This window comes from Chenopodium quinoa, unplaced genomic scaffold (assembly GCF_001683475.1).
Source record: "Chenopodium quinoa cultivar QQ74 unplaced genomic scaffold, ASM168347v1, whole genome shotgun sequence".
Taxonomy (NCBI): domain Eukaryota; kingdom Viridiplantae; phylum Streptophyta; class Magnoliopsida; order Caryophyllales; family Amaranthaceae; genus Chenopodium; species Chenopodium quinoa.
The window spans coordinates 8,749,834-8,773,344 of NW_018742418.1; the positions used below are offsets into that span (position 1 = coordinate 8,749,834).

The window sequence follows — 23,511 nt, forward strand, 5'->3', positions numbered from 1 at the left end:
CAAAAAATTGCATTGACACCATTTATATTATGTAATCAGCATTTTTTAGTTCAAACAATAATATTTCATAGACAATATACCTTTTTTTTAACACCATATAAACATGCCGTATTCAATTACTTTTTCCAATATACCTTTTTTTACAAAAACTGCCTCAGTTTTTATTTACTTGCAATACGCCACTTTAGCACGTACTTTAAAGGAGATATTAGACTATGTAAATGGACAAACTTATCATAAAATTCTACCTTCAATAAGAAAAAAGTGATAAGTTGCTAAGTTTAAATTTTTATAGTTTAATGTGATCATTTACTTAGCCTAATACTTTCTCAAATGACGTGCCAAAAAGTTGTGTTGCAAAAATGAAAAAACAGATAAAGTATATAATAAAAAGTGGAGGTATCAGGGTATCATTCCCCATTCTTAAATACTCGACTAGCAAGCGAGGAGGTATGAATGTGTTCATTTAGCACTTCAAAAACAGCAACAAGTCCCTCGTCAAAAAGAAAAAGGATTAAATAAATAAATAAATAAATAAATAAAAACAGCAATAGAGCACGTTAAGTTAATTTTTCAAAGACTACAAACATTATAACTTCTGAAGAGTTACAATTAACCTTAAATACAGTACAGAATTACAGATACAAAAATATTTGCCACTGGATGTACAAGAAAGGTGCATATATGTAAGTTTGGCCTTTTCTTCTCGCCTCAATATTGAGAATTTACAGTCCTTCAAAAACGGCTGCAGAATGTACTCCTAAGTCCTAGCCAAAGAAGTAAAAATGCATCCATGATCACATTGCAACTTCCACCACTTGCATAATCATGTCTCTCCTTCAGAAAGGTATGCTCATTCAGTCAGACCAAATTTTTTAAGTGATCAGCATCCCACGGCCGAGTTGTCTAGTATTACTCAAAACAAAGATAATAATGTTATTTGGGCTATTCCAAAATCTCTTCATACTTCCATTTTTTGAATTAAGGACTACAAATTAAAGAATATTATTGCACCGCTCACTATCACATTTACCGCTTTTCACCACTTATCCCAACGCGGTCCTACTTTATACACATCTAAATCATATGCATATCCATATACAAAAATACAAGTGATGAGATCAAAGGCAGCAAATGAGAAAAATTAGACATATTTTCTCCTGAGCCACACCTATAATGCTAACAACAAAAGTCAAGATACATACCATTTTGACTCAATCCTACTTGTATAACAGAAGGAATAATACAGTTGCACATGACGTTGATCATTTCTTCAAGACATACATTCCATCCCTTAGTTCCAACTTCTCTTCTGAAACGAGACCAGCTAAGAAGCTCTGGAGTTGTTGGAGTGATTTATCATACGAAGGATCGGCAACACAAAACATCTGCAGCAATATTTTCCCCTGATTTTCTTGGCACAAAATGGCAAAAATGTACAAAACAATGAAGCTTCTATGACCATAAATTTTACCTTTAAAGTGTTGTGAATCCGATCTAATGCCATACTGCCAAAGTTAGTCAGCATCCCCAAGATAAATTTCTGCAACAATTTGGAGAGGGAATCAGGTATCAAAGCCAAAGCAAATCCATGTCAATAGGGAAACAAATAGTTTGTATAATACAAGAATTCAAGCAACATCACCAGCTGGAATGATTATTAATGGACTAGATATTGCAATGCTTTTATTAAATACCAGATATTAAGCTCTTATCGTGTATGTTGTTTCGAATTATAGCTTGCATTGAAAAAATATGCAGGCACTTAGAATTCAGAGTCCATAGCATGTCGTATGTGACGTATCTGGTACATTGCTCATACTGTGAGGTTCTAATAGAAATGACAAACGTGTCCTACCGGGTTTTATTCAGCTTGTGTCAAAGATAATGGGTTGAAAAACCTCTATGCTACCCAACCCGTGTAATTAAATTTCCATGTTGTGTTTACCCGCTTAATTAAATAGGTTGAAAAGCTTTGAAACTAATCCCTTTTTTTCATGTCCGGTTCGTGTCGTGTCGCACAAAATAAGTTTTTGGTACTACAGATTTAGTATCAATTATAATAAACTATTGGTTAATTCTCTTAGAAAGTTAAACCATGTTAGTTTTGTATTGGGAATATCAACAGTAACCCAACTTGTTAAATTAAACGTGTTGTATCGTGTTCACCTATTTAATTAACGGGCCATAAACCCTTAACGCTAACCTACTTTTTTTGTATCCGATTCGTGTCATGTTATTGTGACGGGTTAACTTTGCCAACTTATGTCCTAAGCACTTGTTTGTCCCATCACAATAACAATCATCAACTAAATGCTTACAAACTTCAGGAAAGATAATGAAGTACCAACAATACAAGCATTACAGGTGTTCACAAAATGAAAGAGATGCTGAAAAGAGGCATCATTAAACTTCTACCAATATTACCAACGATACCAGACATCAAAAATCAAGGAAAAACAAGCATCTATGCACTGAGGAAGCATTTAACACTTAGTTCAGGATATGCCCTGCCTTACTGGTTGACCTCAGAAATTATTCAGCCCATTTCAAAAGTTACCATATTTCAAAGTTGTTCAACAACAAATTTAACCCATGCAATAAGATACAGACGTATATTTTGAGAAAAAAACATGGATCATATTACAACAGGTTACATAACTGGATCTTAAGTCATCATGAAAAGTAGTTCTAGTTGCTAGCAACAAGTACACACCAATCTCAAACAACTAACATAAGAAGCACCTTTTCTTAACATCCTTCAAGGATTTTGAAACAGAAAATTAGCAAGCTAGTGATAAATCTGGTTCTGCAATTCAGATAAAAGATGGTATATAGTGTATTCACAAAGTACTAGATGATACCAAATTATAAAGTTTGAACAGCTCCCAAGAGCAATATATTGAAGACAGAGAACCAGAACTTCATGCAATCAACAATGCATGTAGTTTACCAGATCAAATACAACTATTAGTCTACCACAACTACTCTTACTAGTGCTAGTCTTCTACATAAACTTTCAAATGCCATACCTCATAGATTGTCATTTCTTTGAGTAATTGATCCTCAACAGAAGCCAGTGATCTATCACCTTCTTCATCACCCATAAGATGTTCATCATTACTGCCCCCATGAGTACCAGTACGGTTAGAGTCAGCCCCTTCCATCAGTGAAAATATGTGATTATTGGTATCTTGCCCAGCTGATTCTGCAAGAACTCCCTAGAAGAAAGAAACAAAAAAAAAATGAATAAGAAATGCGTAACAGCATATCATCAATCGCATCCTATTTTAGTTCAAATAAAAATACAATTCATTTAGCATCTACCTTAAGTTGTGCTCATTTGTACTCAAAGAATCAGAAAACCAAAACTATGACAAGAAGAGGAACCACCGAAAATTTGAGCATAATACAGTTTATGCTGCATAGCCATGGATATAATTTAAATAGACCACCCTGTTAAAAAAATATTATTGAATAGTAAATATCACTTCACAATGAGTATAACAGGGTACCTGTCAAATCTGTTAGAACTGGAACCGTGTGATAGACTCATGCTTGATGAGCTACCACACACACCATTGACACAAAATACAGAAGGAAAAGATCGAATCTTTGATTGAAAATATTGAAAAGCAGGGATTTGTACAAGCTAGCAACTTTAGGATGCCAATCTCTATTAGTGACTTTAGGTCACCACTCTCAAATAGTGACTTGAGGTCACAACTTTAAGGATTTACTCCAAAATTCTGAATATCTTTTCCTTTTCCCCCTCTCTCTATTCATAATAAAGCTAAAGACTCTAACCTAATAATACTAGATTACCAATATTGCCCCTCCTTAGGTTAGTCTATTACATTACCGAAACCTGTTGCAACAGGTTTCTAAAAATGGGAACCAGAACCTGTTGAACAAGTTCCTAGAAAATGAGAACGGGTTTCGAGTACCCTGTTTGTAATATACTTAATAAATTTTTGCAAAAATATTTTTAAAAAATCTGGATGGTCACAAAGTTACAACTCACAGGCAACGAAAGCGGACTTTGAGTTGGTGCTACCTAAGGTGTCGCAAATGAGCTTCAGCGGATCCCTCTCCGAGCGGAGCCGAGCAACCCCCCCCCCCCCCCCTCATATGGCACAACAAACCAACAATAGTTATCTAGCAAATGTAATACAAACCAACAATAGTTGTCTAGCAAATTGAATAAATATATTTTTAACTTCTATTTTTATTTATATTTTTAACAAATCAACAAACGGCTTGAATTGGTGTATGATTTGTGCTTAAGTGATTTTTTTATCAGGTTTTGGCTTCAATCTGGGTACTCGGTATAGAAACCTATATCGATAGGGTACCCTACAAGTTCTGGTACCAAAAAATTGAGAACTTAAACCGGAACCGCTTCTCAATTTCATTACCTGGAACCATAACCTCTTGTCCAGGTTTTGGAACCAAAACTTAGGATTCCTAACAGGTTTCGGTTCCAATTTCGAGTACCCTGATTTTTTGCCCACCTCTAATAGCAAACACACTAAATGTTAAAAATTTAATTTACAATAAGAACACGATGATTTAATCAGAAAATGGAAAGCATACACTCTGTAACTAAGGGGACTCTCTCCATCCCATCATAAATATTCCTACTTATTTTGAAAGACAATCCATGCCAAATTATATCCTAGATAATAATCCACGTACAGCATTTTTAGGATTTGCCTACAAATCTACAATGCCCTTCAATTACAATCAGCAAAGTATCAAATGTCAGTTTATTAAATCAACTACTTCCTCCGTTTTTTTTAGTTGCATCATTGTCCTAAAAAGGAAGGTTTAAATTAGTTGCATCAGTTTCCTTTTTAACTAATAAATTCTCTTTATCTCTCTCCTACCACATGGGCCCCATTTAGTTTTTTTCTCTACCTCTCTTTACTCCAAAAATCGCCTAGGAGTCCGTGAAAACAAAAGTGATACAACAAAAAAATCGGAGGAAGTACATAAGATTAGACGCATCAATTTTAGAGCGTCAGCCCTTCCTGGGGAGATCAAAGCAGAAGTAAGGAGTAATAGACTACCACTACAAGTACGATAATTTTTCTAGTAAGTTATATAACCCAAAGTAGATATCTCTTGTTGACAGAGGGAACGAAATAGCATCAGAATTTACATAGCTCATCCAGATATTTTGTATCTATCTTCTGAGGATTTCTTACCTTGCTGATCCAAAAGTTTATCCTTCGGTTAAGAATGTCAATAGGCACCCCAACGGCAGTTGATAGATCCTTGGACGTCCAACTAACACAAAACATGAGCATGAAAGCGTTACACACTGACAAAAACAAGTGTAAAAGATACAATACAAATCTGGCACTTACCGAGTTTGGTCCTGAAATTGCATGATGATAGAGGCAAGAAGTGGGGTTACTGAAAATTGGACAGCTTTATCTTCAAATTGTAATTCCAGCTATAACAGAGAATAAACCAAAACAGACATAGTAAGATGGAAAATATAAAAGAGAATAAGGAAAATAGAGCTCAGCATAGATATAAAACAAGTAAGAATTATTTGACAGAAAATCATGCATGTAGTTGAGCTTAAACTGACAAACCTTGACAACACCGAGGTTCTTCTTCCATAATAGCTTGCGAGGTGTTTTAATTTCATGAAACCTTTTTGCATAATCTGATAAAAGCGTATCCACTGACCCTGGTAGATTAACGGGCTCATCCTGCCATGATTTGTCATGCTGTGTTAAAAGTGAGGAGCAAAAGATAAAGCCAGAAATGTTACACAAAAAGTGTTTCAAGCACTTGCTTCTAACGTAAATTTTTCAAATGCACAAAATATTTATTAGGCCAAGCTTTTTAGGGTCCACAAGCAGAATCTTGACCAAACACATCAATATCATAATCTCCATTTTTCCGCTTCTGAGAAACCCAATTCATACTAATTAGGGAATTTCCAATTTGATACATATATCTTCAAGGCCAGAAAAGGCTTGCCCATTCTCACTAATGAACTAAATTATATCCAATAGTTTTTGTTGTGAAAGTAGTGATTGTCTTTCCAATCAAGTTTCTATGGAACAGCCTATTTGTAGTTGCAGGGTAGGGTTATCCAAATCTGAGTATCTGACCTCTTCATGTCTCACCCAGACAAAAAATGGTGTAGCATGTTCCGGGCAGTTATAAGACAAAACTAAGTCTTATTAGGACCACAGATAACAAAATCTGTATGAAAAAACAGACTTGTCTGGCCCTCTCCCTTACCAGACATCAAGGCTATCACCCTCACCTGAAATCCCGTCTTACCAGACATCAAGTAACCATTGAAGCAAAGAAGCATACCTGGATTGGAGGCCAGAAATTTGATGATATTATCGTTGCAGCAAGAGCATCAAGCGAAAACTCAGATTTTCCCGCCTCACCTTCTACAAGAAAACTTCAGTAAATAAAATTCCCAATCTAAACATAGCTAGTAGCTACTCTTGGAAAAGATAAAAGTTGTAGAGTACCAGCTTGAGATGGCTTGGGTAAGGTTTTTTTGATATTGCTGTTAGTTCTCTTGGAATCAATCAGATCATTAAGCATAATCTCACACTTTTGCATGCTGCTCTCCCCGAAATGTATCTGACCAACAGGACAAAGTGAACAAGACATCAGCAATGTCATGTGAGAATCAGTGGCCAAGCAAAATCAGTTTCCAGTTGCTTCTCAAACTTATGAATTATTGGGTAGTAATGCCCATCAATCACAATGAATATCATGCACAGCATCATCAATACTACAGCTACCAACCTTCAGGAGTTCCAGTGTCCGTATCTCTGAGTCAATATCATAGTCAGATTTGTTCAGAAGCTTTTCAGCCAGCATAATACGATATTCATTAACCAGCTGATCCTTTGACCCAATTATCCCAACAATCATTCCAAGTACATCAACTTTCCTTCTGCTCCTACTACCCTTCAAAGGATCAGCCTCCACAGGATCTGGTTCCCAACTGAAACAAAAAACAATTCTGTGAACACACATACATAGAGAAAGAGAGAAGAAACGAAAGAAAGATGGACCGCGACTTAAAGGTCAGAGAAAATATAAGCATTGAATTATTTCATAGTATCTACTTCAGCTTTTCCACATTACTCCGTAAACATATTAAATATATAACCCTCCAAAAAAAAAAAAAAAAAAAAAAAAACAGAAACATACCAGGTAATTTTGGACTTAAATTTGTCAGGCCCAAACAAATTTGGAATTTTTTCAAAGGGTAATAAAGAAACTTTATCCATGAATACAATGGATGGAAAGAAAACAAGATTTTTTTGTATATATACTCCCTCCGTATTTAAATACTTGTTCCGCTTTCCATTTCCGACCGTTTTTAAATACACCATTTCCTTATTTGGAAAGTCTTTACAATATTTAATTCATTTCTCTCAACTAGTGGACCCACATAAATCATATTTTATTAATTTCATATTCTCTCTCATCCAATTCTCTCAACACTTTTGCTTTTTACAATTTTTTATTCTTCCACCTACCCCACTACCTCCATGTTTTATTACTTTCTCCAATTTCTCTTTAAAACTCCGTGCATGGAGAAATGGAGCAAGTATTTAAAAACGGAGTGAGTATATAGTTATAACGGATGCAAGAAAGAACAAATATTGAATGTAAAATTAACAATAAAAACAGACACAGATTTACATTGTTCACCGACAATGTGTTGGCTACGTCCACGGCAAACGAGAGTAATAGTTTTATTGATCTTGGGGAAAACAGATTACAGATTCGGAACAGATTTGAAACCAATCACAGAAAACAGATTGATTGTCTCTTGAATTTCTAATGTCATCTCTTGCAGAACTCACAAATGAGAAATACACACAAGAGTCACAGATAACTAAATAATCACTCAACTAATGATCATTGCATGCAGCTAGGAAAAAAACTAGGGGTATTTATAATGACCCATAGACTAGAAAAGATAGACTTTATTAAGGAAATAAAGCCCACGGACAAAGTAACCAAAATCGGCCCTCACGTCCAAAAACACGCAAAACTCGAAATCTGCTGAGACGTGCCTCCTGATGGCACGGACGTGCCTTGCCGAATACCTGCTTTGAAGCCTCATTGGGGCACGGACGTGCCTAGTCAAACTTCAACTACTTGAGGCATGGTCATGTCTTGCCCCACTTCTTCCTAGTTCCTAATCCTAGCTCCCGACTATCGATTCAAGGCATATTCCTTACATATATAAATGAGCAAGTAGTAGTAAATACAAGAACAGAGGATTAGAAGACAAATTGTCCTTGAAACAGCAAAAAAAAGACTACATACTAGTCGACCAGGCATTCCAGCGGTTGATCGCATATAGTAGTCCAAGAATCAAGAAATGTAACAAAACCGGATAGGTAATACGGAGTAATAATCAAAGATTATGCCAGTTCCACATGATCAAGTTCATACGTTATCCACTGCAATATTAAAAGCATAATGGTACAGGCATTGCCTCAACCACATTCAGGAAATCATTCTTTCTTGACTTCATTTTCTGATTTCAATTTTTTTTATTATTATAATAAAAACACAAAAATATAGAGGCCATCTTTGGCTCCCCTCTTATCCATGCAAGGATTATATTTCTTCCTCTGCAGGAGACAAATCGATATTGCTCAAGGAGTGGAAACAAAGAAGTCAAAATATTAACAAAAAGTTGATGAAAATGGATTTTCCCATGAAGCTTCTAATTTTTAAGCTCTAACACAGTTGACACTTTTCTGCTTTCCTGGCGTGAAAAAGACAAAAGCTCCATGAAAACAGAAAACAAATATAGTTGCACGTCTTCACTAGAGTAGAATTTTTCAAGAATCACAAAATGCCAGAGAAAGAATCAGGGAAAAAACCCTAAGACCCACCACCTACCTAACATGTTTTAAGTTTGAACTTTTTATCTACATTTGATCAAGAATTCCACTAATCAGAAGGTCCATTAATGGCTTACCACATTCCCTTACAGAGATGTGGTAGGTTCAATCCTCTAAATATAATACTTCCTTCTTTCATTAGGTATTAAGCTTTCAAGGAGACTAGATGAATTTACAATTACATTACTTGCAGAAATTAATAAGAAATAAACCCTGAAATTGGATTCTAATATGTGCTATCTCGATGGCATGAATATCATGCAAGGATACTTATTAGCCACTATGCTTACAAAATTAAACAAGAAGGTCATCCAACTTTAAGATGTACATACCGTTGAGCATTAAGCCATGCTTGCTTGTCATCAGTATTAAAATCATCATCAAGATCAATACTGTCTTGATTTTCCTCGTCTCTATTCAACTCTTCAAGGAGACTGTCCCCTGCATTGCCAGAACTTGCATTTCCACCACTTCCATCAGTCAACATGGTTACAATGCATTTTATGGTGTCTTTTCTTCCCCTTAAATATTCTCGTATAGGCTCACCAACAGCTTCAAGAAATATACCAGCTGGGTCTATTGTCCTAAGTGCTTTAATAGTTGAAACATATTGGTGCAATATATCATTAGTTGATGCACCAGCAGTAAGCAAGCGGTACTTTAGAGCAGATATGAATGAATCAACTAATTTTGAATGTTGCCCAGTGTAATCAAGACACTGTTTCAAGTCTTCGATAGCTGGTGAGCTACAACACCAAAAAGATGTAAGCATGACGTAAGCTGATGAATAACAATTATTAAAGATTCCATGTGTGCTGTATACCTCACATCACATAGAAGCCAAGTAAGTTATTGAAGAAAGAAAAGATCCATACATAAAATGTTGCTAGCAATAAATTAACAAATATTAAAGATTCCATGTGTGCTGTATACCTCACATCACATAGAAGCCAAGTAAGTTATTGAAGTAAGAAAAGATCCATACATAAAATGTTGCTAGCAATAAATTATTTTCGTTCTTCTTCTACTGCTTAAACGTCTTAATCCTATAAGTGGGTCCGGCTACATGAACCAACATGAGGACTTCCCAGGAGGTCGCCCATTCTAGTACTAATCTCAATCATTGCGGCTCATGTCAAGCGATGTGACAAAGTCTTACAGCAAAAAAAGAGAGAATGTATAGTTGAACCTGAAGTCCACCAGAAATCTTGGCGAAAAGATAAGGGATGCTTAAGGAATCCCCCATGAACATAAGTCAAATAGAAGCTAAATACACTACTGGCTCTCATAAATTAATTAAAGAATAAAGACCACGGAATTCTTGTCATTTCTCTCCAACCAATCTCCAATGCACTCCATAAAGACATAAAAGCATCCTACCACATTATAAATGATGGCTTTTCTAAACGTAGCCCTAAGGACAATTATATGCATTAAATATATACAATTAATAAACTTGTACTTCCTCCGTTTTTTTTTCTTAATTGCACCATTTGGGATTATACACTATTCACACAACCTCCTTTGACCATGTGATTTATCTGTAAGGAAAAACATAGTCATGTGCGATCTCGTTAGATTCATCTTGACGTCTACTTATTAAATATCAAATTTTTATAACTTTTAGTTGAGTAAAATTAAAGATATTAATGGCCAAAGTATTACATCGGCATGCGTGAAATGGCAAATGGTGCAATTAAAAAAAAAATGGGAGGAAGTATTAATTTAGGAAATCATTACCAAATCATGGGTCAATGTTCAATTAATGATTAAGGTTTCTTCTACTTTCAGACTCTTATACTACCTTAGGGCTACCGGTTGTGTATATCCTTTGTCAAAATTTAACCCCCCTTTTCTTTCAAATTTATGATAATTTCTCTATAAAAGATCCCAAAGAGTAAATGGATTTGTACCAAACTAACATCTTCCCAAGTTAAGTTGCTACCAGACAGTGAAAAAACAATTGATTTTTTGCCTCCTCACTTGCAAGACAGCCCAAGACATAAGCACACATGGGAGGGAATAAAATTTGTGTGGTATCAAGTGTGCAAAAATGCAAATTATCACAAGTATAACCTTCCATAAACTAAATACCCAAATTAAAGCCACCTCACTCCACAAGGATACTAGAAAAGTTACTTCATCCCACAGCAAGACATATGACAGGGTAGCTCCCATAAAGACATGTGAGTTCTGTTCAAACCACTACACCTCATTTCTACAAAAGCATTGTGCCAGCTTCTTGCTCAACTCGACTCATTAACGAGTAGAATTTGAGTGGAGTCAATAAGTTGAGCTGCGACCATGTGAAGTTCAAGTAGCTCACAAACATACTCACTCATTTAGCAGGGAAAGGATACCCATCACTGTACCAGTCCTGAAAGGGAAGAAAAAAGGAGAAATTTTTGTATCGGAGCAAGGAGAAGGTTGAAGAGTGAAGAATAGAAAGAGGAAAACTCAGCTTGAGTGAGCTGCTCACATGCAGTTAGCTCACAAAGAATAGAAAAGGAGCGACTCTTTTGATGGGACGCTTTTTTTTACAGTAAACAGGCCTTTTCAAAGGACAAAGACCCAGCTGCATGATTTTCTGCAACGAAACAAAAATTGTTGGGATAGGAACCAGTTCTCCACGCACTAGACACGTGACCTACCAAATGGTTGCAACAAAAATACTACGTTGCTAACAGTTATTATTTTGATGAACCCTAAACAGAGACCTGTCCACTTCCAATTGAGCCAAAAGAATCACTATTCCGTTTAAGGTGGACAATCATAATGGTTCATTACACCATATGCGAGTCTAACTCATTGTCATTTTGTGATACATAAGGTTGTGTTTTAAGTTAAGGGTCTGAGTAAATTGCCTCTATTGTCACATGCACAAGCTGCATTTAACCGTCCTTACCTCAACCTGGAAAAAGCTTCATTGCACAAAGCACATTGGGAATTTGGGACAATTTTGATGTGTGTCAAGTTGAGATTGCAGAAAGCATGGAGTAATATGGCAACACAAGAATGCTTTTTGTAAATCGTGGGAAAACAGTCTACCAGGAAAACAGATATAAGAAAGGGACTAAGAAATGTAAGAACTATAAGGAAAATAAATAGTAAAACTCAATACCTGTCAGGATAATCCACTATTATATCAAATAATTTGGCTATCCTTAAATCTTGCAATGTTTCATAAGCAAAATACTCCAGCCGCAATTTCCATCTGATGAGACCTTCTGATGGAGAGTCCACACCAGGATAGAATGAAGATGGATGTGAAGCCAACGGTGACTTGAGACCGTAAGATGGGCTGTCAGGGCAGACAGAATCGCCAAGATAAGTAAGGAGTGCATGCAAGAATTGGAATGGTACAGCCTGCAACCATATCCATAATCAATTGCCATAGGCTGCCATAAAACTTAACGCATTGAAGACTCGTTGACTTATATTAAACCATCCATGATCCATCACAATAATCAAGTCATTATAAAATCTCATTATAAAGGCATTGAATGCCTGATTTCATAAAAACCTTCAGTGGCCAATAATACATGTATTATTGACATGTTTGCAAGTATCATAACTATATATTCATATTGTTCACCAATCAATCATCAAATACTCAGATAATATGTCAAAAGTGAGATAATTGATAAACAACTATAGACACAAAACATTAATAATGCATAGGCAATAACAGCTGATGATCCCCCCAAAACCAAATGATATTTATGAGATATACCGATCATTTTCAACACATGTCGGAAATGTAATACAATTTCAAACACAGTCAGTACGTAGGCAAAGCAAAGGTGCAAACCCTACACATCCAATGGCTAGCTACATAGGAACTGCAAGGATGAGCACTCAGTGGACAATAAAATTGGAGTCAACTGGATTTAGTATCTCAAAACCAGACACAATGTGGCTGAAATTAATATTCTAGTTTCATGAATTGTTTTCCATAATGCTGAACTTTGCCCTTCTATGAGACATCATCTAACCTCCAACTCTTTTAATTGTATCATTGCCTCATTGGTCTCTTGCTTGTATAATTTCCTCTCCTTCCCCCATAGTCCCTTCTACTCCTGATGGTGTCATTCAGTACCTGTGTTGTTTAATGCTTCTTCTCCTTCAATACAATATTCAACCATCACCTCACTTGTAAATGGTCCTTCAGAATTTGTCCTGATCCTCCCTTGCAACATACCTCTATGGTGTATGGACAAACTCCTGACATATTGTCCCTCAAACAATCTCCTTCTGCCATTCACTTCCCTTGTCTGCTATCCATGGTTCCCTCCTCTTCTATTATAGTCTTAAATGCACCTCATGCAAACTCATTCTTGATAAGATACTTATAAAGCAAGCTCAACAAAATCTTATCATTATAATGTCAATCAAATTGAACTACCTAATTACACGCGTCAAAATATGACCATTTAAAGGAAAGCCATGGATGATAAGTTGAAATATTGTATATACTGATCCACTATAATGCAATTAGAGCACTCACAACAGGAATATATTATGAAAAATTACCTGTATCCACACTTTGATGGAATCCAGGACTGAACTCCTATAATCATCGCCAGCCAAATCTTGAACTTTATCCTGTCAGTAAAACAAAAAACAAATAGCCAATTACCCAAGTACAGCACAAATTTAGAGTTAGCAGAGCAGAACAAGAACTGAAACTATATGGGGATAAACAGCTTCAAATATTACAGAGCATCATAAGTTACTTTAAAATATCTGAAAAGGACTATTATATCAAGATTTGATAAGCATCTTTAAAATACAGATACATAAGATGACTACCTCTAAAGAAAGGTACAATAAAAGTATAAAGGTTGGTATAAAATAGATCAAAATAGTTATAGTCAGAGCATCAGCCATCAAGGTCACCAGAAATTAGAGAGATTAAGCATCAACTGTTTTTAGTTATGCCATCTTGGTCATCACAAAAAAACAGTTTGAGATCACAGGTTGATAAAGATATTAGTAAAGTGACTCTTTCAGGTCACTGAACCATGAGTGGCATTACTCTTAGCCCCATCAAACCAAGCAGTATTGGCCAATATTATGTATCTAAGTTCAAGGCTTTCAAGCTAATATCAATTCATATTAAAATGCCTTTTATTTTTATGACTATAGCTCTCTTTATACAATCCAACTCACTTCATATACAGATGAAAGTATGTAATATTTGCTACACAAAAGAATCCATTTTGAAGACCCGGTATAATGAGCAATAAAATATTCTGCCAAATCAAAAAGACAATTACAGACCAGGACAAGGCAAGATGATGAGCTAGTTACAGCTTACAGTATTTATTCTAAACATTATCTTTTGCTAAAGAAATAATAATTCATATTTCTTCAAGAAGGATGCATACTTGTCAGAGGTCAGAACTAGTACCACTTTCAAAAATTACTGTAAACTACGGTGGCTAACGCACACGATAAGTGCACATAGCTTGCAATGTTCTGGAATGTCTTTCAATTTGTTTATGTCACAGCTTTAGTTTTAAAGGGTATAATTCTATAAACACTATTAATACTCTTTCTGTATTTTATTAGTTGCTCCACTTTCCTTCTGCAACCGTACTTTATTACTTGCTCCATTTCCTTTTTTGGAAACCTTTCACAATATTTTACTAATTTCCTCTTTCCTAGTGGACCCCAAACTATCATACTTTAATATTTCCATATTCTCTCTCCTCCCAATTATCATACTATATTCTTCCACCAATCCCACTTCCTTCATATTTTATTAGTTTCTACTATTTCTCCTAAAACTCCGAGCATGGAGAAATGGAGCAAGTAATTAAATACAAAGGGAGTAAGAGTTATCTCAAACTTTTTAAAAGGAGGGGAAGAAAAGGCAAAAAAAAAAAAAAAAAAAAAAAAAAAAAAAAAAAAAAAGAGGCCAAAAAGCTACAATGGTAAAAACGAAAGGAAAAAAAATTGCCACACATGTGATTTGCATGTATAAATGGGGGTACATATGTAAATAGACATTTTAAGGGATATAGTTGGCATAACACTGTTCATAAGCGTTTGGTTAAACTTTTAATAAGATAGAGATAATCAATAACTTCTATAGAGCTCATAAAACATTTCTACATATTGCATTTTGACATTGGTTTTTACATCCACAAACTTGATCAAATTATAATTTTTATCTGTCCTTCTCAAATCCTAGAAGTCATACTTCCCTGGAATCAAATTCCCACATAGAAATGATCGAAGTCATTCAATTGAATTGTTCTTTTTTTTTTTTTGACAAAAATCCCTACACCCTTCAGAAAAGATAGTAATAAAAATAAGCATAGTGGACAACTACTGCTGTTGGTTGTAGTAAAGTAGTAGCTGCTCACCTTTAATAGCAAAAAGATAGCAGAAGCATAGGCATCCTCAGTCATTGATGTGAATCCAAAGCTTCTTAGGTCTTGAACCACCTTTCCAATGTTCTTAACTAATAAACTGTTCTCAGAGAGCTTCTTCCTATTATGGTGTTCATCAATATCCATCTCACCAACCCCAGAGAATGATTTGCGTTTCTCATCCAAATCCATATTCTCTTTATCATGAAGTACTTCCTGGAAGCCCCCATCCATTAGGGTACTTAGCTCTTCCAGCCGTCTCTTAAAATACTGATTTAAGATTGCTGAGTAGTCACAAACATAAGACACCAACAATATATTCAACATTATAAAAGTGACGATGAATCATCAATGCCTTCAAAGAATGTCAAAATCTTCCACTCCCAGGTCCAATAATATGTAAATTTTCTTTATTAATCACCTAAGTAATGCAATAAGATACTTGGCAGTTGGCACTGGCATAGGTCAAGATGGTAATTTCTGATTTCCTCGGTAATGAATTTGATTAATACTTTATATTGACAGAATAATAGGCGCCATATCAAATCCAGTGCTACAAAATTGTATGAGTGCAGAATAAGAATTCAACAGATCTGTGATCCACATAATACTCAAACAATAAAGCATTGAAACTTCAAAGCAAAGAGTAAATGAAATCAATATAATCAGTTAATATATCTCCTCATCATTTGCATAGCAAAATTTGCAATTGCAAATTCGGAGACAGATACAAACTAATAAATGCGTAGAATTGCGCATCCTTAGGTTGTACTTATTGAGGAATTTCAAATCAGAATCGAGTCAATCTACTTCTTTATAGGTATACCAAGAAGGGAAGAAGACAATATAAGTTAATCAAACAATCAACTATAGAGCGTTAATTTGAAGCCAGTATTTGTCTTCTCAAGCAATTGGAGAACAAATTGTAGATTATTATCTATAATCAGCAGTAACATGATGAAAGGCCCACATTGATAGAGACCACACTGAGGTTGCTTAGGTCAATTACAATTGAACCATAAAATTATCAATCTAGCAGTCATTGCATCCCTTTGCTGTTGGTAATGGTATCAATTGACGACCCCATTATTCACAAACCATCTAAAGAATAATAATTTATTATGAGGAGAGTGACAGGTAAGACATACCAGGAAACTGACGTGGAATTGAAGCCATGAGTACTGAAGACACCATTAGCTTGTAATTAGAAAGAAGATACACTCTTTCTGCATCTGAGCTATGTTTTTTATCCAACGTACTATCTCTGTGGGATTGCAGGCTATGAACAAGCATTAATAAAGTTCTCTCCTGGCATTGCTTCACCAATGATAATTCCTCCAAAGCTTTGTACAGTACTTCCTCTAAACCACTCGCTTCATTCTGCCCCCACCCGCCGAAAAAAATAAGGTTAATTGCTTAACTTTAAGAATTTATCTGTATAAGCTGTTGTTCTCTTCACCTATTCTTATTACTTATTCTTGTTAAAATAAGACCAAAAATTCTTAATTTTGTTTGCTTATTGCCATGTATCTTAGATTTCGAAAAGTTATGAAAAGTATATATTTGAAAGCTATACATTGAGATGAATCCAACAAGATCCCACTTGATGATGTTTTTTCTTACAACATTGACGTACAATTAAGGTCAAAGTTCAGTTAAATCAAACAATCAGATCAAACTAGAAAAATTCAGACAGACCAAACCAGACCAGACTTTAGGAAATTTAGACGAGAATACCTTATTTTAGGCTAAGAGAATAAAGCTGAACAAACATAATTAAGCTCATAAGTTGGAGTTGTTAAGACAAAGACAAACATGTATATGTGATGCACCTGACTTTCTGCAATAAAAGCATGGGAGAGACCACAGCCTATTTTCTAAATAACAAAAGGAACAGATCAAGAATTTCTTACAAGACTATACCAAATCAAAGTAGTTCTTATGCAATCAAGTTTGTCTCAAATTAGTCATATATGGCTGCAAATACGCAAGTTAGATATTAGAACAGTAGTTAGATATTTAAGTTTTCATTTAGTAGTTGAGGCCTTGGCAGCTACGGAGTATATACAAAAAACATATACAGCATCAGAATATTCTCAATGTATGAAAAGCGTGGTAAAAAGATCAATGCTCCAATCTAATATTCTAATGATGCTATATTCTCTTTGCTTGAGGCTTTTTGTCTAACTTTTCTTATTCTTTGGGATGTCTACAAAAGTATATATAGCTTAGATATACGCACCATCAACATTGAACCATTGATGTAGGCATCAAAATGATGCCAAAATCTTGAAGCACCTCTTGTCTCAAAAGTTACCTGTAATAGAACATCAATATACTGGAATGATTAATCCTTATAAACTGTATTTAAATAAAGAAGAAATTGAAATAGAGAAATACTCTCTCTGCTTTATAAAGTAAAGAAACTAAACTATAGTTCTACCTTGGAAAGAGTGTGGGTGCCTTTTATAGTGAGGAAAATGGTATGCTTCACTTTATGATTGAGGTTTATTTATTAAGCTTAACTCAGGGTAACATAGTAAAAAAGGAAACTTATGTCATTGAACACAAAGTATAAAGGAGGATAGACCTCAGGATGCCTTGAGGAGCTAAATACCAAAGTTTCAGTTAAAATATTTTTTTTTTCCCAATATTTTAACAAAGGCTTTATGAGTTCTACTGTTCTTTATTCTAATGGTAAGATATAACAATGTTGCAAAAAATCTAGAGGATTAAGGCTTACCTTATTCAATATGTTATTAATAATGACTATAATTCTTAGTACAAGAGTCTCGCCACTATCAAGTTTCACCTTATTAACTTAAAGGACCTATCAACTGAGAATGCTCAGAGCTGTACTGACATCTACCAATTAAAAAAAAAAAAAAAAAAAAAAAAAAAAAAAAAAAAGCCCCAAAACAATGCTATCCAAATCTAAGAAATTCTAAGTACACTCAAGTCTTGAGTCTGAGATCGAAGCCCTTTGAATCACAGAGAGAAATGCATAGCAATCTATTCGTTAAGGATTTACATCTCATTAAAAAAAAAAAAAAAAAAAAAAACCTTTTGCAGCTCAAGTAGGACCGAGAATAACCGGAAAAAAATAAAGCCATCTCGCTTATCACTGCCAATTCATAAACTACTCATCTCAAATGAACTGCACAACATAGCAGTTCATTTGAGATGTAAATACTTAACGGAACAGATTGCTATGCATTTCATCTACTATCTGCCTATTGACTTATAATTACGCCATCTTCCTTAGTCTTTAACGCGAGGCAATAACCCCAAATCGCATGTGAGTTATCAGCATTACAAATACATGTTATTAATATCATATGTACATGCCATTTCCCCTCCCCACCCAAAACTCCCTTCGCCTCGCCTTAAAACCAAAAAACATTGTCATTTTTAACAAAATAGATATATAAAAATAAAATAAAATAGATAATGAAAAACTCAAAGAATGGGAAGATATGATAAATAATGGTTGTAATAAGTAGCAGAAACAGTGAGAACAATGAGAAGAAAGGAATTGAAGTAGTACCTCAAGGGATTGAAAGAATTGATCTTCGACGAGCGATCGAAGGCCATGATTACAGAGAGAATGCACGTAAGAGACAAACTCGTCTTCAACATCGACTTCAACATTACCGTTCAAAAGTGCGTCAGTGGTGGAGCAAAACCAACTCCAACTTTCCAGAATTTCTTTAATTGAATCAGAGGAGAGAGAATCTAGGGCTCCCAAATTGCAATCGGAGTGTAAAATCGACTCCATTTTTAGGGATTTAAGTTGAAATTGATTGGGAAGATGAGTTATTGAATTGGGGAAAGAGGGTTTAGGGTTTAAGGAGAGGAGAGAGAATAATAATTGGGAAAAACAAAAAAGAAAGGGTGAAATGGCCGGAGTTCAAGTTGTTTTGAAGGTTTGGCGCCACTTCTACAACAAAACTACGTATGACAAGAAGCATTAAAATTTATTTTTGAGATAAACATGCGATATTGACAATGTATATCACAAATTCACGATGTACGGATTACAATTTATTTGTTCTCTATTATTTTTTAAGTACTTTCATAAAGTGACATGGAAATAAATGTATCAAATTGAGAGATGATATCTCCCACAATAAACGCATGAATTATATATAAAGTGTGTCGTATCGTTCTTATGTTTGGTCTTGGGTCAATTTTGCGTTATTTACAAAATCTATCAAAAACTATATAAAATGTAGGATTATTTCATAATTTGACCATTCATCAAGACAGATCATGTTCAGGTTGGTTTGGTATCGTGTCCTGCCGACTTCGTGTTTTCTCTCAATAATTTAGCTCTAATTAGGTGTACTAAGTTTTGATCAATGAGAATTAGGTGAATATAACATTAAAACACACATTAAGTCAAGTAACGCCATGTGAATTTATTAGGTGAAAACAAAGTCAGGGAGTAATTTCGAAATATTAATAGACTGAAATCATTACTTGAGATTTACCAAAATGAGTTTTAGCGTAATTTAACAATTTTGTGTTGTTTGTACTATCACCCGATACAAAACCCATATGTCAATGACCTAACGTGTTGTAATGAATATTTGTTGAGAAAAAATAAATAATTTGAGGTGATTTCTCATCCAATTGGACTATAATCTCTCAAAAAAAAATGGTACAAATTAGACCATCATTACCATAAAATTAGACTATCATTACCATGAAATTAGAATATGATTTCTCATAAAATTAGACTATGATTTCTCAAAAAAATTTGGTACAAATTCATTTCTTATATCACCATTATTAATAACAATCACATATCAAACGGTTCATCATGGGCATTTGATACAAAAGAAATTTTCTAGTTAGTCCGCCGCTTGTGAACAAATTACACAACTCATTAACCAAAATATTCATGGAATGATATGATTAAAGTTTTGAACATGGGTTTAATCTTTAGCATCCATCAATGTTAATAAGGTGGATATGATGACATTGTTACTAATTATATTAGCAACGGCTAGGCAATGTTACGATGTAGGGTATAAATGGCTGTTCTAGATATGTAAAAACGAGGTGAGAATAAGTATAGGGTGGGAAATTTTGGTTTATATAGGATTATAGGGAGATTTAAGCTAAAATATTATTAAGTAATACCATTAATTCATTGATATGATGATGCTCATCAAAATTATTGCGAAGTATTAGACAAAATAGTCTACATATTTCATCTAATCATGTTATAACTACTACCTTCAATCACATTTTATATGAAATGCAAATAACATACCGCTTCATATGGTATATTTTTAAGGGCAAATAAAGAAGATTATACAATTTTTGAAATAAAATAACGTTACATTATTGCTTGTAACATGATTTTAAGAAATATAATTTTATTTACACATAAATAACGAGTACATATTTATGGTTTCATTTATGAGTAGATAGCACCTGTAAAACAAGAGAACAACTTATAATTCTTATTATTATTATTATTATTATTATTATTATTATTATTATTATTATTGTTGTTGTTGTTGTTGTATCTTTGAATTATTTGTTTACGACCAGAGCTAGAAGTCCTACCAAAATCATTTGCTTCATGGTTGAACTTATACTCATAGTTAGCTCCAAATCCTATGGCGGATCCAAATCGTCGATGCCCATTTCTTCTTACATCAATCTCACCATGTGTCTCCAACGAAGGGGCATCAACCTTGACATTTTCTTCATCATGATCACCATGACAACAAAAATCAATGATATGTTGAGTTTTGGGCATTTGGGCAGCTCCCATTGAAAGACTCTTGTATCGCCTACGACGAATGTTGTTTTTCTTAATGGCCTTAAAAACCATAGGAATTAAGCCCTCCATCACCTTATATTATGAGTAAAGAATGTTAAAACTAAGTTATAGAGCATATGCCCAAGGAGGAGGTTGTGCTTTAAGGTTAAAGAGTTTGAGCTTCCTTCTAATTTTTTTCTTTATTTTTTCATTGATTTTTTCCATCATAATGGACGTTTTGATTTAGATGTTATGATAAAAGGTCAATGTTGAGTTTATTCATTATATACATTTTAATTGAAAATATCTTCATCCAACAAAAACGGGGTACTAAACTACATATCGGATATAATCAATCAAAATTTCTGCTGGCATAAGTATTAAATAGCTAAAAATAGTGCTCAAACATTTTGTAACAACTAAGATAGAAGCAAGGCTTCAATCAATTTCTTTCTTTTTTGGGGAGAAGTGGTGGGAATTTTGAACTAATAAATTATATAACCATGTATAAATTAAATAAATTTTGAATTAATAAGTTAAATAACCATGTATAAATTAAATATACAACGGCCAAAACTTACAAAATATAGTTTTCATTAATGTTATATATTACATCTTTTTTAATAAAATTTTAAATGGCGTGCATATTTTATAACATTCAATTTTATTTTTTTTTATTTTTTTTTTGTTTTTTTGTTTTTGACTCTTATAACATTCAATTTGAATATGACCTACTATTAAATTCAAACAGCTTCCATAAAAAATAAATTAAAAGCGAGTATAGAATTTAGAAAAACAGATGAAAACAATAAGTGAGTAGAAATAGGAAAAATTGCGGAAATATAAATATTACTCCTTCCGTTTCATTATAATCGAAATATTTTTCTTTTTCTCCGTTTTATACAGTAGTATTTATTTATCTCTTCTACTAGCCGCACTTACCCTACTTTTAGGCCCTGTTCACTTTACCTTAGAAAAAATAATATTCATTAAAATTAATTTCAGTTTAGTAAAAATAATTTCAGTTCAGCAAAAATAATTTCAGTTCAGTAAAAATAATTTCAGTTCAATAAAAATCAGTAAACTTAAAGAAGAAATTGTAACACCCCCGATTTACTAATTAGAAATAAACAGGAATTAAAGGAAAATAAACAACCTTTAAATAAAATTGCGGAAGCATACACCTGAAGCGGACGTATTACCGCCACACTCGACAACTTGTCACATGCTAAGGCTTAAAAAATCCCAATAATACAACTCAATAATCTAAGTGAGCTATTAATAAACCTTTATACATAAGATTACAATATACTTAAGCTACTAAGAAAATCTGAAAATTTAGTTTGTTATTATCTTTTGGAAAAATCAACAATCCACGCTTGAAATATCAAAATAGTAGCTTAATAAAATATGTAGAAACGTAAAAACTTTTTATTTTGATACTAAAACAATACAATTCATTTTACAAAGTCTGAAATTTAATTAAAAGTTTTAAATTTGAAATTTTAACAACCCATTAACATAGTTTAATTAGAATAGCCAAGTAGTATAAATAGAACTATAAAAATATGATTTAGAATAGTTTAAACCCAAAAATCTATACTCTTATAATCTGAAAATTTATTTTTAATCATCAAAACTAAAGATTTAACACTATGTAAACACAAAGTAATTAGTTATATCAATTTATCACGTTTTAAACCCTAATTTCTTAATTAAATAAATCTGAAAATCAATTTCATATTTTAAACATCATAAACTCATAGAATTGCAATCTTTTTATAATTGAAAATCAATAAAAATAATTCCAGTTCAACGAAAATAATTTTAGTTCAGTAAAATTAATTTAAGTTCAGTAAAAATAATTTAAGTTCAACAAAAATAATTTCAGTTCAGTAAAAATAATTTCAATTCATTAAAAATAGGGTGAAGTGAACGGGGCCTTATAGTATTTGACAAGATAAAGTCGTATCTCCTAATCAAAAGAATTACCTAAGTCTTCTAACAAAAGCAGATAGGGAAGTAGGGTTGAATCCACAGGAAAACAAGTCTTTCTATTCATAATTAATTAATATAAACTAAACTATCAAGTAACCAATTTATTTTTTAGGGGAATTAAACTAAAGGAACTAATTAAATTAAAACGATTAAGAATTATGGGTATAGGTTCACCAATAAATAATATTCCAGGGTAAAGCATTGTAATCAATCGTCAATGCATCAATTAATCAGATCATAAAGGGTTTTCGCTATGTATTATGATCACAGAATTAAGGAAATTTTGAATTTTAACACCACGAAAAAACCCAAAAAATGGTTTTTAACACCCCCATAAAAAAAATTTATTTTAATACCAGAAAAATTTTACAAAAATGGTTTTTACCACCACTTAACGATCTCCATCCAAAAATTCCGTTAAGTGGGATCC

At 33.6% G+C, this 23,511-nt stretch overlaps 1 protein-coding gene across 4 annotated transcripts; it reads right to left on the reverse strand.

Annotated features, from left to right (window-relative positions):
* Positions 1-321: 321 nt before the first annotated feature.
* LOC110712894 (anaphase-promoting complex subunit 2-like) lies at positions 322-19,241 on the reverse strand. Of its 4 annotated transcripts, XR_002509723.1 has the most exons (17): positions 18,852-19,241; positions 17,547-17,621; positions 16,453-16,684; positions 15,299-15,588; positions 13,458-13,529; positions 12,046-12,290; positions 9,257-9,670; positions 6,796-6,997; positions 6,513-6,627; positions 6,346-6,428; positions 5,607-5,726; positions 5,373-5,461; positions 5,211-5,292; positions 3,033-3,221; positions 1,475-1,543; positions 1,206-1,388; positions 323-906 (listed from the first exon to the last, which is right to left on the reverse strand). XR_002509723.1 is itself a non-coding variant. In XM_021891369.1 (16 exons), exons 1-16 carry the CDS (start codon positions 19,080-19,082, stop codon positions 1,266-1,268), a joined length of 2,628 nt encoding a protein of 875 aa, XP_021747061.1. In that variant the 5' UTR covers positions 19,083-19,241; the 3' UTR covers positions 322-1,265. The 4 variants fall into 4 exon arrangements, 3 of the variants coding, with proteins under 3 accessions (XP_021747061.1, XP_021747051.1, XP_021747066.1); XM_021891369.1 differs by having other exon boundaries at positions 322-1,388; positions 6,346-6,425; XM_021891359.1 differs by having other exon boundaries at positions 323-1,388.
* Between the last annotated feature and the right edge of the window lie 4,270 nt (positions 19,242-23,511).